The 18,892-nt window shown below is 31.3% G+C and overlaps 1 protein-coding gene across 1 annotated transcript; it reads right to left on the bottom strand.

The window, feature by feature from the left end:
* Positions 1–3,476: 3,476 nt before the first annotated feature.
* LOC112801049 (UDP-glycosyltransferase 74B1) lies at positions 3,477–5,785 on the bottom strand. Its single transcript, XM_025843575.3, has 2 exons — positions 5,013–5,785; positions 3,477–4,471 (listed from the first exon to the last, which is right to left on the bottom strand). Exons 1-2 carry the CDS (start codon positions 5,655–5,657, stop codon positions 3,722–3,724), a joined length of 1,395 nt encoding a protein of 464 aa, XP_025699360.1. The 5' UTR covers positions 5,658–5,785; the 3' UTR covers positions 3,477–3,721.
* Between the last annotated feature and the right edge of the window lie 13,107 nt (positions 5,786–18,892).

The following is an 18,892-nucleotide window of genomic DNA, read 5'->3' as shown; positions in this document are numbered from 1 at the left end:
ACTAGTCACTGTATCCATTTTTGCAAGTAGGTCCTTAAGTCTTATAATTTTCAGCCTTGGTGTTGACGAGAGCACCAAATGTAGCACCCACTAGTACAATAATTATAAAAACTTTTCAAATAGTATTATCTCACAAGTATAAAGTCTGATAAACCAGTATCTTAACATATATTTGGTGAGTACTAAAAAAAACTCAACAACAAGAGTATACATAGACTCAAATAATACTCACAAGAAAAGAGATAAGTATAGTCAAGAGTTTATGACCAAATAAAAAAGAAAAAACAGGTAAGAAATCAAAGCACCATCGACTTCCAAGCCATACAATTGGCAAAAATATTGGTGTCATTGCTAGAAGGAAGGAAGAAGTATTTCTAAAATTAGGAATTAAGAGTCATACGAGTCATGGTGTCAACATATGCCTTTCTTTGGTTTATAGCTTTCATTCACATCATTTTTCAATTGAAAATTGGTCCTCTTTTGTCTGTATTATTTTTCACTCTTCTCATTTTTATCACTTTTTGTCATGTGGTTTAAATTTTCTGTTCATTTTTCTTTTCCTTCACCTATGTTAATAGGTAAAACGACTCTAATAACCCTTGCTATCACAACAAAAATACTATAAAAAATTCAATCCTCAAGATTTTTGGTGAGACACATTAGATTTTTAATTACTTCATATCCTCTTTTAATGGTATAGTATTAGATATTGTTTATTTATTTTATTAGTAGATCTATTATACTATTTTCTATATTTTTTTACCAGATATGACATTGAAATTGAATAATCACATCATTACTCATTGAAAATAAAACATTTTTATATTGAGTAAAAGATTACTTTTATAAAAAGTGTCTGAGTAGTGATGTTCTGCTTGTTCTTTGTCCAAAATTTACAACTACTAAGGCTCCAATTTCATTGGAAACAATTATTAAGGTTGAAAGATACAGACACAGCTACTATTTGTCTTTTAACGGAGTCGACCCAAATAAATTATGCATGAATGGGAACTGAAGTCTAAAGTAATGTGGCTTGTTTAGTTTGAAATCTGAAATTCAATTGATTAATAGTACTCTATTTCTTTATTCTTAATAAAACCTAATTTGAAAAGCAATGCTGTATGCTTACTTTACGGGTTGTTAGATTCAAAAGTATGCATTTGGCCAAAAAGGATTGGCTAAGGTAGGTAGTTCAAGTTAATTAATTAAACTAATGTATATAGATTATGTTCATTCTACATGCTTGAATTGATTAATATATGTAGAGAGTTGTGTTATATAATATAACGGCCTGCTACATGCTTGGATTGATTAATATCTAAAGAGATGTGTTATATATAAAAAATATAACAAGAGGAATGTTTTTTTTGGATAATTTTGTATACATCATTTAGTATTAAAAGTATACATTATTTATTTTTATATTAAAGTGATCGATAAGAAGTAAAAGAAGATAAAAGTTTATTTTTTATATAAAAAATATACACAAAAAAATATAAATATAATTTTTAATTTATATAATAATGGACAGTAGTCTTTAATATATTTTCAAATGAATTTACAAAATATTTCTGGCATAAATTGATAAAAAAAAAAAGCAATTAAAGAATTAAAATGCCCAGAGATGTCATGATGATTGATGACAAAGAACATTTTTCTCTAGCTCTTTTTTATTAGCATTAAAAAAGAAACTCAAACGAAACGATAATACTATTTAAATTTGTGGGTATTCATTTTGTTTTTATCTGTTCGAAAGAGATAATTATTTGTTTTAATATAGAACGAGTTTTTAGTAGAGTGAAGTCTTAGATGAAGTAGAACGGGATCAAATTTAGATAATACTCGCCTCAATCTATATAATATATAAATACATGTAATATATATAAAATGATTAATAATATTATATTATTTTTAAATTTTTACTTTAATTTATATAATGTATGCGATGATAATTATATAAATTTTAAAATTTAATTTTATATGTTGAATTTTAATCATTATAAAAGTTAGTAAGGACGGAACGACTACTTATAGGAGCGAGTTAGGATTCAATTCTTTATTATCCACAAGTAGAAAAAAAAACGAATTTTACGTAAGTTATCGTAGAATAAGATGGAATGGAATAGGAGAAAAGCTACCCTTACCTAGCTACTTCCTTGCCCCATTATCATCCTATGTGATTCAACTTTTACTAAAACTAAAGAAAGAAAATTTTGTAATTCTTTCAGCAGCATCAGGCACCTCTTTTTTTTTTTTTCTTTAAAAGATAACTATATTTCATTCATAGAAAAACAAACGACACTTATAAGGATCATATAAATATCAATTCTACATTGATACAAAAAAGATAAATATTCTATGCTAAAAATCTTAAAAGATAGAAAGAGAAACAAAACTGAGTTTCTTATTTCAAAATCTATACATACATGTTACAAGATAATAAAATATATATTCTTTTTCTCCACATAAGTTTGGATCATTTTTAGATCTAAACATTTTTTTAGGAACAATATTTTCTCAAGATATTTCTTTTTAAATTTGAAAAAATCTGTAACAATTAACTACCATTACCAACTATAAAGAGAAACTAAGAATACTATCATAAAAAATATATATATTATAAATAAATTATTGAAATAAGAACAAAGAGCTAAGCTCATGTTCAAAACACAGTTTATAAATAAAAATTGTAAAAAATAGATTTAAATCTGAATCTCAAATCTAAATCTCAACAAACAGAAAAATCAAAACACAACCACAAAAAAACGAAAGGAATAAGGATGAGGGGGAGAAAAAACGGGTGAGAGAAAGAAAGAATGGTGGGAGGATATAACACATTGTTTGGATTGAGGGATTTTGAAGGGAAAGAAAATGAGAGGAAAGAAAATGAATGGAAAAGGAAAGTTTTTGTTGTTTGGATGAGAAGAAAAAATAGAGAGGAAAGAAAAAAATAGTGTGGGACCCATTAAATTATTTTCTCTCCACAAATGAGAAGAAAATGAAGAGAAATGGGAGCAATATGAATAAAATTACACATTTATCCTTATCATTGATAAATTATAATTTATATATAATATATATAAGGGTATTAATATAATTTTATACTATTATGATTTTCTTTCTTCTCACTTTTCTTTCTATCCAAACAAAAGAAAATTTTTTCTCTATTTTTTTTCATCCATTTTCTCTTAATTCAAACAACATACAAATAACTCTACTTTTTCTTTTATTTTCTTTTCATTCATTTTTTTTTCTCTCATTTTCTTTCTTTTCATTTTCTTTTCTATATCCAAACAAAGCCTAAATGACGAAAAAAAAAAAAAAAAAGAAAGAAGAGAAAGAAAGGAGATTTAAGGGGAGAGAGCAAAAGAAGGAGGCTTTTTGCTTGGTTTCCTTATCGGGAAAGAGAGCGCGCACGCGCGTTACGCATCAGGCACCTTGCTAATACTGTAATACATCATTGAGCACACACAAGATTGAAAATGACAAAAATTGTCATACATTACACGTTAACAAATTTTTCATTAAAAAGCAAAAGTAAGAGGGAAAAACAACAAATAAAAAAAGTGATCATAATTGTTCCCTTGAAACAAAACCAATTTAGGAATTAAGATATCATTTTACTCACTATATTTCACATTCTTAACATTAAAGTGAGATCACGGCACTAGTAAAACCAACTAACAAACAATTATTCTGAGAGAAACTATGGCTAATTTAGCTAGTAGTCATTCAAATTTGCAGTCACATGTGCACCCCTCAAATGTTCCACAAATTCATTGATGTTCTTATCAGAGCTCCCACCTTCACCAACTGCCTCCCTAGCCAACTTCATCCACTTGCTAGCATTGCTTCTAATTTCTTCACTCCTCTTACCCTCCATAACCATCTTCAAACTTCTAACAAACTCTTCCTTCCTAACAACACCACTCTCATCCTCTTTGGGCCTCACACCAACCTCCCAAACTTGCTCCAAATACTTGGCATCCGGTAATTGGTCGGCCCATTGCGGCAAGCACACCACCGGCACGCCGAGGCTCAACGTCTCCAGAGTTGAGTTCCAACCACAATGTGTCACAAAGCACCCTATGGCTTGGTGTTCCAGCAGTTCAAGTTGGTTACACCATGTGACAATTATGCCCTTCTCTTTGACCATTTCTTCGTACCCTTTTGGTAATTTTGCGTGTTCAGATTGTCTTAGGACCCAAATGAAATTCATGCCACTTTGCTCCAACCCCAATGCCACTTCCTCAATTTGTTCATTTGAGAGTGACACCATGCTTCCAAATGAGATGTATACTACTGATTTTGATGCCTTTGTTTCAAGCCAATCAGAGCATTCTTCACTTAATGGCTTCCATAAGCTTGCTCCATAGCCTCTGTCACCTTTGATTCTTCCATCTAAGTATGCAGAAGGGACCATTGGCCCTATCAACTTTGCTGGACATAACTCTCTTATGCCATTCACCGCCTAGAAATTATCAACAGCCATGTCAGAAACTCATCATCATTTAGGAAATGCAGAACATGATATCCATGGCACGAAACTCTATTTGACTTTTGAATAGCATAGAGATCGGATAAGAAATAATATTTTGATGAAATTCGTAAAACATTTATTGGAAATAAAATTATTTATATTTATTTTCTATTTTCCAAAACGTGGCAATAAATGCCCCCCGCACGCATACATGTATATAATATACATTAAAAATAAATTAATTAATATATATTTTTAAAAAATATTAAAATTTATTATTTTTAATGTTCTAATATTTTTTATTTTTATAAATAAATATATAATAATTAATTTTAATATACACATGTAATATTTTTCTTATGTATAATATAAATTAAAAATAAATAAAAATTTTATTTATATGTTAATTAATATTTAAAAATTATTAAATAATAATTTAATTAAACATATTAAATTATCTAAAAAAAATTTAATATCATCTTCGTATTAAAGGCAATTTGCTGAATGACAATTTTAATAAGTTTCTACATACCTCACTTTCTAAAGCTTCAAAAGTGTTGACAAACATAAAATCAGCCTTGTTCAAGTTAGAGAACTGGCTCAATTTCATGGCCAAGTAATCAGGGTAACTCTCCGGAAACCTAATGAAGCTAGGCAAATCCGGCAAATCCAACGGCGGAATCCCGGGAACAAACAACGGCAAATCCTCCTTCTCCACAGGAAGCTCAAGAAGGCCATGGTGTATACGACAGAATATGTTACAAACGGCAGCAGAATTGGTAAAGAAAGCGGCACCATAAACGCCGTGTCGTTTGGCAACATCAAGCGCCCACGGGAAAAATGAGTCATATACAATGCACGTGACTGGCGTGGTAGTTTGTTGAAACCGTTCGATTAGTTGCGAGAGAGTTTTGGCGCCAACGGTCCTGAAGGAGGTTAGGAAGAGCTGCACGTTCTTGGCTTGCGCGAAGCCGCCGTTGTCGAAGCCGTCGGATATTGCTTCTACGCCGACGTTTGGGGCGTTGATGGTGTTGACCGTGTAGTGAGTGGTGGCTATGGTGGCTTTAACGCCCTTTGAGGCTAATCTTTTTGCGAACTGGACCAGTGGGTTGATGTGGCCTTGTGCTGGGTATGGTAGGAGTAGGACATGGACGTTGTTGTGCTTTTGGAGAACCATCTTTTCTTCCTTTCTCTCGGAAGTAGCTAGAATTCTAGAAAGATGTTTTGCTTTGTTTTCTGTTGTTTGGTGATGATGGTGATGATGTTGTTATAAGACCCTTTATTTATAGCCGACTATACCGTGTTTGAAACGAGGTTTTCTTTTGTTTTTTTATTTCTTTACCCTTCTTATTTATTTTTTAAAAATGTTATTAAAATTGGTCACTAAAATTAATTATTAATATTTTTTATATAAATATATATAGTTTAATTTATTTTTAATATATATTTATATTTTAATATATATTTTATATTAATAATTAATTTTAATATATACATAATATTATTTTTAATTTTTTTATTAAATAAGTAATTGGCATATCACAAAATTAATGACTTGTGATCTTTTACTATTAATTTTCTGTAACGCAGGAGATCTTGCTTTCTTTTCTTGTCCAAAAACTTTTAGAAACAAAAATGTTTGTTTCTTTTTTTCAAGTCTAAAATATTTATCAAAAGTTAATAATTTTGAAATGAATATATTTATATATCTAAAATTTAAAGTATATTAGTTTCTAATAATTTAATTGATGCATCAATAATATATTAATTTAAAAGTGTTTTCTCCATTATTTCAATATTTTGGCAATAATGTTGTAATTGTTTACAATTAATATAATCAAACATCTCTCTCACACACTCTTCTTATTAACAATTATTCAACAAATTTTATCCATTTAATTTTAGAATTGATATTTTATAATATTTACGGTAAAAGTTTTTTCATTTGAAATAATTATACATATGTAAGACTAAAACTAACTTAAATAAAAAGAACAAATAGATAAATGATATATTTTCTTATCTCACTCACCTTTGCTAAAAAAAATTACTTAAAAGTCAACAAGGACAAAATGTCCCTACTCCCTACAGCCACAAGTGTAGGACCGACCTAACAGTGATGGAATGTGGTAAGAGGGGGCAGTAGTCCCTCCAAAATATTTTGAAGCACCGAAGATCAGAATTTTGTAGTCCATCAATGTCATAACAGTTGCTGTTGCCAAAGTACTGTGTACCCCAATTCTTTCCCAACCTCCGTCGCTAGACTAACTCTACACATTTTAATTGCCAAAAAAAAAAAAAACTCTACACATTTTTTCTTTTTTGTCATATCTAAAGTATAATATCTTTATTTATTTTATTATATGTTAGATGGATGATGAATTAGAAATGGCTAATTAAATTATTTATTATAAAAGAAAACAATATATCTATTCATGCTATGATATAAAATTTTATAGTCATTCTTTTATATATAATTTTCATAGACATAAATTATTTAGTTAGTGAGCATCGGAGTCGAGTTTAAATTTTATAAATATGTTTGATTATTAATATGTGAAATCATAAGTTAAATTCAATTTTCATTAGTTAAAGTTGAGCTTGATTTAGTTTTACTCGAAAATAGATCCCCTTCATTTTTTTTATTAGAGAAAATAAAGTGTAATCTCTCATCTTTAATTTTATAAGTGGGACCAGAAATTCATAAGAGAGAGAATAATAAATGGTGAGATGACACTATCTAATTTTTTTCCATTAGAGAGAATTCATTTCCGTTTTACTCAACTCATTCCTGTTGAGTTAAGAAGTTAACTAAATTAATTAGTGATGATAAACATTATTTTTGGGCAAAATAAATAATTAATGTTAAGTGTCAATAATTATATGTTGCTAATTATTTAGTATTTGTTGCAGGCCAAAATGTTAATAGCCTAAAAGCAATCAGCAAGCTTATTGGGCTGAAAGCAAAAATAAAAAGCCCAAGCAAAAGCAAAGAAGGAAGCCAAAGAAATCAAATCGGGCCAAGCACACCAACACCCGATCCAAGCCCGATCTGGCTTCTTAATTTCAATTCCCTCCATGTTGCTCCAACCAAAGCAACATTACCCTCCTCTAAGATCAAGTCAAATCAGCTTCAGAAAAAGTAAGAAAGAGAAAGAGAGAAATAGCTTCTTCACCAAGCAAAACACCAAAGAAGCAAGAGAGAAAAGGTTAAGCTTGATACACAGAAATTTAATCACAAAATTCAAACCAAATCAAGCTTAGGTTAAAGGTATTCCATCTCATCTTGCTTACATAAAATCCTCTTCTCTTCTTCTCAACTCTCTGCAATATCCGAAAATGGCATTCAAGGGAAAGTGGTTCTCTGCCCTATTCTGTTTCACATCTACGGTCACAAGTGATACTTGGGGACCAAGTAGCTTTTCTATGGCTAAGATCAAGCTGACCATGAGAAGATTTCTATGGTTACTGCTTTGTGGCTTTCGGTCAAGATGAGGAAGTCAGAGGGAAAGTTTCTACTCTGAGGATTAAGGAGAAAAAGTGAATCTGTGGTTGGTGAAGCTTAAGGCTCAAGATGTTGACCTTGGAAGAAGAACCAAGGAACATGCAAGGAGATAAAAAGAAGCTTGTTGTTCATTCTGAAGCAAGGAGAGATAACCAGTGAACTTGAGGTGTTTGTTCTGAGAAAGCTCTTTGAAGAAGTTCAACTAACTGGACAGTGTAACCTAATCAAAGGTGCATTCCGCCAGTATGAAGAACTGAATCAGAGGCTTGCTAATCTGGTTTTTCACATAACACAGAGGCTGTTGATGAAGTCAATCTCCTTCATGTTTTTACTGATTGTGATGTATTTTTCTAAGCTTATCTTTCTGTAATTTCTTGAGAGAAAAGGCATTGTGAGAAAGCTTGAGAAAAAGCCAAGAGTTGAAAAAGGCTGAGAGATACACTTTAGAGAAAAGCCTAGAGTTATTTTCAAATTTCTATAGGTTGATTAAGTGTCTTGTATCTTGTACCTGTTTGGTACCCCTTTCTTAGTTGGGATAGCACTAAGAGTGAATAGTTGAGTGTTAGCATAGCCAATGTCAAGTTAGGCTAGAACTTGAGTGTGAAATTGGTGTATGTAATACTGTTAACTATAGTGAAATTCTTCCATAGTTGTGGAGGAGACTGGATGTAGGTTGCATAGCACAAAGCAACCGAACCAGGATATATGCTGGTGTTAGCTTTTTCTTCTCTGTCATGTTCTGTTTTCTGATATTCATGAGACAAAAATAATTTGTCTCATAAATTTCCGCTGCTGAGTTCAAACAGAATCAGATTTGTAACTTCGCTTAAAAAAAGGGGTGAAAACAGCAACTTAAAGGAAGGCATAGATTCAACCTCCCCTTCTCTAAGCCTACCACAACCTTCAATTCCACTTCTAATCTTATTTATCAATGTCAAAATAAAATTTAATATTATTTTTCCAAATAAGACACAAGCTCATTTTAAAGTTAATATAAAAATAAGAGTTTATTTATCTTGTACCGTAACAATACACGCATGTTAAGATTACAAAATTTTTTTATTAAAAATATAAAAAAATTAAATTTTTAGTATATTTATTTTGTATTATTAAATAAAAATATTTAAAATTTTTTATTAATAATAAGCTTATCGTTAACTAAACCCTAAAAATAAATTTACTTAAGTTCAAAAATATTTTAACTAAAAAAAAATTATAAAACCCAAAACCACAAATGGTTTATTAAATCATCATACTTATTTACTTACATATATAATAAGCTATGTGTCAAATAAATAACCAATTTACAAACAATAAATAAATTATCTTCAATTAAGTAGTGTACATTGTAATATGTTTCACGTAACAAAATATTTAGTATCTTTAACTAATTGTTTATCATTATTTTACACAGTAATTTAAATTAATAAAAAATAAATTAATAGATGTATTAGTATTCATTAATCTACTACTCTTTATAAAAGCAATTGTGTATAATTTTTATATTTCACTCTATAAAATGAGGAGGACTAAATTATTGTTAACCCATTTTTACTTTTTCTTTTATTTTAATTTCTTTTTCATATTGTTAAAATGGGGAAAAAGTTTATATATATATATATATATATATATATGTTTTTTCAATATGATGCACGTTTAAAATACTTTTTTTCTCTTGAAATCAGCATAGTCCTCGTGGACCATTCGTCTATTAATAAATAATAAAAAACAGACAAAAAATTTGAGATGAGAATTTGTCTTGACCCCGGACAATAGCCCTACCTCTTTTCCCTTAGTTTTTTTTTTTTCAAAAAATTACTTTTAATTTAAAAGGTATATTTTTAGAATATTGTAAAAAAATGTTATTAAAAATTATTGAAAAAGTTTTTTACATTTATAATGTATTAAATATATCAAAAATTTTAAAAAATTTTATTGTTATACTTGTAAAATATATTTTTAAAACATAAATGGACTAAATCTTAATTTTATATATATATATATATATCATTTTAAAATGATTCAAGATTTTAATTTGTTATAATAATTATAATATGGGTTTTTTACTTAAATAAATTGTTTGGGGTTCAAAATTACCTGATTCTCCTGAAACAGATTCTGCAACGTGATTACCTTTTTGGTATTATTATATAAATCGTCCTAGACTGCTTAGGGTTATATAAAACATGAATCATCTCAGCCTAGGATGATTAATACATGAACTTGTAAGCCAAATTAAACGTAAATCGTGGCAGGGCTTTTTGGGTTAGAAATAGAGTATAAATCGTCCCAGGGTTGTAGGTTTCACGTGTTTATAGGCTAAATCACACTGGGCTGTCACGATTTATACATTATTGGGACCCTCTTTAGCCTGGCACGATTTATGTGTTAGTTTGTAATACTAACTGGGCTGGGACGATTTATGCCCAAGTTAGTAACCCTAAGGGATCAGCCAATTACAACCATTTCTGAACTGGACACACTTCCCATGATACTTCAACTAGTCGGACTCAAACACTTTATACTCTACACCCCGCCGAATATTATAACTCTTGATTGTCAGTACAGCTTCCTCTTTTGTTTCAAACCGTTGTCCGACCTCAAACTCGTCTGTGCCAATCACGCTAGGCCTTTCTCCGTGAATCACCGGGTGATGCTGATCTACATTTGCGGCCTTGTTCATTGCTTCAAGGTCCAATGTGGTAAAGTGTCGAGGGTACTGCTGTGTACCACTGCTACCATGGGTTTGAGCTCCCACGACAACTGCGGTGTCCTCTTCGCCATCGCTCTCGTCACCAATGATTGGTGGCTCCGAATCTGACCCATCATCACCTATAGCCTCCGCAAACGGATCTCTCTCTCTTACCTCTATGAATGCGGGTGCACCGTCCACTACAGGTGCAGATCCCATCGCAGCTGCAAGCTAGCCAAAGCTACGCCCATCACCCAAGTCATCACCCGAGACAGGCAAATCAGCAGTAAAAGATGGGGACAAAACAAGTGGAGTGCCGGTTGCCCTGTTGGAACGGCGGTGGAAGTCCCTTCTATGACGTCAGTGGGCAGATTCGGAGCAAATCCCCCGCTACTGCCCTCCACGTCAACCATTCTGACAAACAACTCCAACGCGCCTAAGTCGGAAAATCTTGATTGATTGTGAAAAATAACTCACATGTCGTCATCACCCAACATCGCGTACCTCCCAAACTTAACATAACCTTGCTTTAATGATATTGAAATACGAAAAAATAATTGCTTCACGCGTTTTTTACCACACTTTCCAATCTTCTCTAATATACTATTATGCAAATCCATCGACGTCGTTGATGAAGTTATAAACACACATATCTGCTTTTTGCTAGAAAAAGTTACACCCTCACTTGTGTTTTCATCAATTTTTTCCCGGTGATGCACTAACAAGAAAATATTCTCCGCCATCTCTCACACCCTCAAGAAATGTCCCGTGTGGCTCATCCGTTTGAAAATCGTTTATTTATAGAGTTTTTGCTTGCATAAATCGTCCTTGGGTCCTTAGGGTTACTAACTTGGGCATAAATCGTCCCAGCCCAATTAGTGTTACAAACTAACACATAAATCGTGCCAGGCTAAAGAGGGTCCCGATAATGTATAAATCGTGACAGCCCAGTGTGATTTAGCCTATAAACACGTGAAACCTACAACTCTGGAATAATTTATACTCTATTTCTAACCCAAGAGGCCCTGCCACAATTTATGTTTAATTTGGCTTACAAGTTCATGCATTAATCGTCCTAGGTTGAGATGATTCATGTTTTATATAACCCTAAGCAGCTTAGGATGATTTATATATACCAAAGGGGTAATCACGTTGCAGAATCTATTTCAGGAGAATCAGGTAATTTTAAACCCCAAACAATTTATTTAAGTAAAAAACCCTTATAATATTTGTTGATGAGTTTACCATTATATAAGATTCTGTTGTTTCAAAATTATATATAAAAAAGTATATTTTTGTTTTTAAAAATTTTAAAATATTTTAAATATTTTTAATTATTGATAGTTAAAAAACTGTCAATGGAGAAGCTGACGTACTTGGCAATCCAAAAATGACAATGCCACATGATGTGTGAATAAAACTTTGGCATATGATTTTTAAACCGTCAAACGATGCCAATGTTGACAGATTTTTTATTTTAATAAATAAAATAAATATAATATTAATAAAAATAAATATTTTTACAAAAATTTATTGATTTAAATTTTTTTGTCATATCTTATTTACACTGTAAATAAGATATGGTCCGTTCGCGTCTATATATAGAAGTCGTTTATAGTTTAGTTATGAACTTCAGTTTAACTTTGTCAACATCTTTCTTCCATCTTTTAAACTTTTCTGACTATATCTTTGACTGAAGCGGTGATGACGTGATAAGCAGGGAATGACGGAGATATCAACAGGTTGAACGAGATAGCACATTACTCCGAGACGGCCGACTTCGAGGTTAGTTTCGTTATGATTGTTAAATTTAAGGATGTGGCCATTGTTAAGGTAGTCATGAAGATCTGGAACGTAATTATATGAGTTAGGAGTTAAATCTGTAGACTGAATTTAGAACTCTATTCGCTTGTGTTAGGTTGGTATGACATAATTATTAGTTTGGAACTCTGTAATGTTTGTGCTATGTTGTTAGTATTTATAACGCTGTAGTTAGAATTTGCCTATTTCGAATATGTAATGTAGAGACATGTGTAGGCTAGAAAGTTAAAATATTGTATTTGTAAGGCTAATTTTTTTTCATGTTTCAGAGGTCTCGCCTTCTACTGCTCCGGCGAGTGAGCCATACTTTACCTCCACCGGATGCCATCGTCTTAGGGGTGGCAACACTACCCGAACCCGCGGGTACCCACCCCGCCCCTACCCGTTCGGGGCGAGTAATTACCCGCCCCCGCACCGGGGCGGGTTCTTGGGCGGGCGGGGCGGGTCGGGTTTAGGTTAAACCCGCCCCTACCCGCCCCGGTATATATAATATATATAAATATATATATTTTTAATAGATAATATATGTAATATATATAAAATAATTAGTAAAATGATTAACAATATTATATCATATTTAAATTTTTATTTTAATTTATGTTATGTATGTAAATAATGGTTATATAATTTTTAAAATTTTATTTTATTTATTATATTTAATAATTATAGGGGCAGGTAAGGGCGGGGTGCGTACCCGCAGGGACGGGTTAAGATTTAACATTTTACTACTCGCGAGTAGAGGCAGGACGGGTTCGATGCGGGTTTTTGTTTGGCGGGGCGGGGTCGGGTAGAGCAAAAGCCCGCTCCTACCCGCCCCATTGCCACCCCTACATCGTCCCATATCAGGCTAGATTCGACGACACAGTGCCCCTCAGGGATTTTACTTTTGACAATTCCCTGATTTTGGCACTAGTGGAGCGATGGCGTCCAGAGACGCACACGTTTCATCTCCCTCGCTTGCTCAATATCAATCTCTTTAAATCCGACAACGTCTCCACACATTGAGTGCGAAACAATATCGGATCCTGACACTCAAATGTCATTCCGTTGTCGCCATTTCTCATACGACAATTGGGAGAAACAAGCACAACTATAAATGGATTGTTACTGGCCATTCAGCTTTGTTTTTGAGAGGAAAATGAGACAGAAAAAGAATATGAAATGTATGTGAAAAATACCAAATATTACACATCTTTTTATAGATGCTGAATATCTGTCTTTTATTATATCGTTTATAATGTAAACGAGATATATACGTGTCACCCTGACTTGTCATATCTTGTTTACACTGTAAACGAGATACATAAAAAATTATCTCGTCTACAGTATAAACGAAATATGGCAAAAAAAATTTTAAAGCGATAAATATTCGTAAAAATATTTATTTTGATAAATATTATATTTATTTTATTTATTAAAATAAAAAATCCCAATATTGACGGGTATATTTAAAATATATTATTATGAATAAAATTAAAACTAAACGTTAACATAAAATCGAAAACAAATATAAAAGGTTGAAAAAAAACATTTTATCTGGAATACTTAATTTTTAGTAACACAATTTTTTGTTGAATGCAAAATTTATTCGTAAAGTAGTGGTGACTATTTTTCTTAAATTATTAATAAATAGTAAGATTATTATATTTAATGTAAATATTAATTTTAAAATATTTATTTTAATTAATGAAAAGATTATTATTTTGACATATGTAACAAAAATAAATTTGATATTTTAAAATAGTTATCTATTTATAATAGAAATAATATTATTTACATTTTAATAATATGTTAAATTTAATAATTGAATCATATATATGTATTTATCTTTACTAGTTATTTTAAAATAAATGGAGTAATTATTTTGAGATGAAAATAGTGTGTTTTGGGAGTTAGATATTGTCACTTTCAATTAATGATGTGACTCTTATTTACAAAAAAAAAACATTATTCTCAAACAAAATACATTTATAATTAAGAGTAAAGTATTGTTTTTATAGTCAACGTTTGGGGTAAGTCTTAAAGTTGTCCCTAATGTTTTAATCGTCCTATTTAATTCCCTAACGTTTCAAAATTGACTCAATGTTGTCCTGCCGTTAGGAATCCGTTAACAGAAATGACGGCGGGACAAAATTGAGACGATTTTGAAACGTTAGGGACTTAAATATGACGAAAATATTGGGGACAAAAACGATACATAAAAATAAATTTTAATTTTAGTTTATTTTTTAATAATATCAATTTTTTACTGTACATAGTATTCAATTATTTTTTAATTACATCTAAGTAAATTATACTTAATCACATTACTTTCATTTTAAATAAAATTATTTTTTCATAATTTTAAAGAATTTTGATACATTAGAGATAAAATGTATAATTTATATTTTATTATATATAATATTTTTTTCTTTTCCGCAAGCTTATATACTAGTCATTCTACAAACATTTCATGATAACTAAAATTCTTTAAGAGTAAAATTATAAAAAAATTAATTTATTTCGAATGAAAGTAATATTTTTTTGGTCACTGAATATGATTAAGTGTAATTTACTTAGATGTGATTAAAAAATAATTGAATACTATATATAGTAAAAAATTGATATTATATATTGAAAGATAAAATTAAAATTTATTTCTATGTATCGTTTTTGTCCTCAATGTTTTCGTCCTATTTAAGTCCTTAACGTTTCAAAATCGTCTCAATTTTGTCCCGCCGTCAATTCTGTTAACGGATCTCTAACGGCAGGACAACATTGAGTCAATTTTGAAACGTTAAGGACTTAAATAGGATTATTGAAACGTTAGAGACAACTTTAGGATTTACCCCAAGCGTTGAAACATAAACGATACTTTACTCTATAATTAAAAAAATTATATTATAAAAAAAGAGAGAACAACATATATGCATTCAGTGTAGAAATAGACAAATAGTGTACTCATGAGAAAATGATGGCTCATGTTTTCTTTTATAGAAACAAAAATCGTGAAGTGCAATGAAATGGAGGAATGGAAAAAAATTTCACAACTATAGTGTCAGAATAAAACGTAAGTTATGTTTTATAAATTTTTATAGTTTTTTTATCAAAGTAATAAAACTTACCTCTGTTTTATAAATTTAACGTTTTTAATTTTTTTTTAATTTCCTTTTAGCCCAAATGCATCCTGTGTTTTATGGATGGGCAAATTTATTTTTTTTCAAAACAACAAACGCAGCCTGCATTATTTAGGTTGTCAAATTTTATTTTGAAGGATGCAAACGCTTGCAATGAGCATCACCAATCTAAAATGCTGGGTCTGGTAGAAGTTGCTGCAACCCGAACTATCGTCAAACTTGATCTGTTGGATGCCACTCTATACATTCGAACGATACTAACGACAACTTTGTGGAGCACATAAACAAATTTGGGGCGAGGTCGTCCAAAACAACCACTCCAATATACGGCCGCCATATAAACTGCACATCAGTAACCACGAGACCTATTAGTAACATTATTATTCTAAATAAGCACGCTAACATAAATGGTTAAAACTTACATCGTTGAGTCTCATGTCATCGGGTCCTCGCCAAACTGCGTCGTAGACCTCCGTGTATATCTTGTATGCTGACGCCAATGACTCCACCTAAGTACGAGTAGGATGAACGCAACAGCAACAACACAACAACAACAACAACAACAACAATAATAATAGTAAAATACAATACCGTCGCGCAAGTGGAATACCAACATCCAGGAGCTCATTGCGCGGTATAGGGGCCATGAACGGCATACGCTTCCACGCCCAAAAAAAAGCAGAACGAGTGGCCCATCCATCTCTTTACAGTTGTACCGTGATGCACAACACAAAAATCTGTATAGATGTGCCAGACTAGCTGCCCCCAATTGTATTGTGGAATCCAGTGAAAATCTCAAAGTAGAGGCAAAAGTTTCGAGTTCAAAGACGTGGTAGACTTATCTGGAAACACCACTGTACCAAGCACGCAGAAAATGTGAGCCCTAACGTATCGCTCAATCGACTCCTACGTGTCACACGGTTCAGTGTCTCTGCACCGTCAGACCCATGCAAGATTTACCTTGCCCAACACGTGATCGTCCGGACCCGGCTGCCGACCAAAACAAGCGATGCAGTTATCCACCAAAAACTAGTAACTGCTATCCGATCTACTAGTGACGGGTTCTCCGTTAACCTGGAAGCCAAGTATATGTATCACGTCTTCCAATGTCACCGTCACCTCGCCCACTGGAAGGTTGAATGTGTGGGTTTCTGGCCTCCATCGTTCCACCAAGACACTTAAGAGTGCAGAATGACCTCTCATTTCGCCTATTTGTGAAACGTGTTGAAACTCAGTTAATGCTAGTGCTGCCACAACTCTCTCATTAAAAGTATCCGGCAGATCAAGTTTTCTAGGCAACAAATTTCTGATCGTCTGCAAAAAGAAAGATAATATTTATTGAAATTAACAACAACAACAACAACAACAACAACAACAACAACAACAACAACAACAATGATGCTATGGCTGCTGCTACTACTACTACTACTACTACTACTACTACTACTACTACTACTACTACTACTACTACTACTACTACTACTACTACTACTACTACTACTAATAATAATAATAATAATATGGTTACTACTAATGATAATAATAATCACAATAATAATAATAATATTGCAACTAACCGTAATAATAATACCAATAATAATAATAATAATAACAATAAAACTGTTTAAATAAAAATAAAATAAAATAAAAATAAATATATTATTTTTTACAAAATAAAAAAAAACTTATCCATTAAAAATGATCCAAATACTCAATAATGTGTTCTTCGGATAACTAAAATCACAAACTATTTTTTTTATGAACTATTTTAAACCCTGAATCTTCTACCCTTCTTCTTCCTCCCACTCTTTCTCCAACCTCTCAGCTCACTACCCTCCCCTCCTGCAATGCAATGTCCCGCAATGTCCCACCCTTTGGAACCCACCCTTACCTTTTTTTTTGGCTTTCTTTGTTGCCTCCCTTCCTGCATTTTTCATTATAAATGTATGCTCAACATCCTCCTTCAAAATGTGTCACGCGTGCAGCATAGCTCTCTGACAATAGCATCTTGTGATTTATGTCTACTCGCTGACAAACCAACCTGCGTTTGTTGAGCTCCAAGCGGTCAACACACAGCAAGTGTCTGTCTTCATGTAAAAAGCTGTAACAGGTTTTGAGGCTTGAATGTCCCATATTGACAAACGCAACTTGCGTTTTAGTGTTTCTATTTTTGTTTTTTTCTGTCTCAGTCAAAACGTAATCTACATTTTTTATATTACAGGCTATAGCAGATTCACATATATAAATTACACGTCATACATCCATTAAGCTGTATATCACCATTTTTCCATTCATTGATAAATTAATTTCTGAAAAATGATTGACCATAACGTTATTGCAAATGATATGTAGTACAAAGATTTAGCTTGTGCCTCTGGGTCTCGGCATTTATATCCAGAATCACATACCCAACCGCAATATCTGAATTTGTGGTTGTGAGTGTTATCCAGTTATATATCAATTTTATTTAGAAGATACCGTCCTTTAAAGAATGTCCACTACTTTTCACTTTATTCTATTTACAGTACCAAAAGTCCAAAAGGAATATATTGTTGATTATATATATAGAAAAAAAAAACACTCAAATGCTATGTTGCCATATTTTATATTATACGTGATAACTTTGAAATTTTCAAACAAATATTCTACGGTATATGGTGTTGTTGTCATGAATAATAAATAAAAAAGTCAAATTATTTTGATAAATTAATATTACATAAAGTTTAATAGATAAAGTTTTAGCTTTAATAAATAGATTACAGAGTAATTTTTTAGGTCACTAGACATAAATTTTCGAGTATATATGCGATTGGAAGTCAACTATTGATTCTTAGCGTGGTCCAAGTTCACCTTTCTATTGGTTGGGAGATGCAATATATATATATATATATATATATATATATATATATATATATATATATATATATATATATATATATATATATTGTCCAAGGTTCTCACGTTTAAATTAAATAATATTTAGCTAATATCACTTCAAGAAATAAGAAATCTAGCTATAAAAAAATTGTGGCTAAAATTCATAAAACTGAAGCAATTATACATTGGCATGAAAACATTTGTGACTAATAAAGGAATTATATTCTCAGTTTGTCATAGTTTTAGGACTATTAACCACACTTTTAAACACAATGAATATATTAATTAATTACATTTTTTATGTAGCTAACTTGAATTTTTTTTTAAATTTATAGTCTTTATTGTAATTTGATTATGGCTAATTGAGCTGTTTTAATATATTAAAATTATATTTATATATA

Source organism: Arachis hypogaea, chromosome 5 (assembly GCF_003086295.3).
Source record: "Arachis hypogaea cultivar Tifrunner chromosome 5, arahy.Tifrunner.gnm2.J5K5, whole genome shotgun sequence".
NCBI lineage: Eukaryota > Viridiplantae > Streptophyta > Magnoliopsida > Fabales > Fabaceae > Arachis > Arachis hypogaea.
Note: the sequence above shows the minus strand (reverse complement) of the source record. Positions and strands in the feature narration are given on the sequence as shown.

Coding starts and splice junctions, on each gene's coding strand:
- LOC112801049 (XM_025843575.3), bottom strand. CDS start 5,657: ATGGTTCTCCAAAAGCACAACAACGTCCATGTCCTACTCCTACCATAC. Junction 4,472..5,012: donor TTGAAGCTTTAGAAAGTGAG/GTATGTAGAAAC, acceptor GATAATTTCTAG/GCGGTGAATGGCATAAGAGA.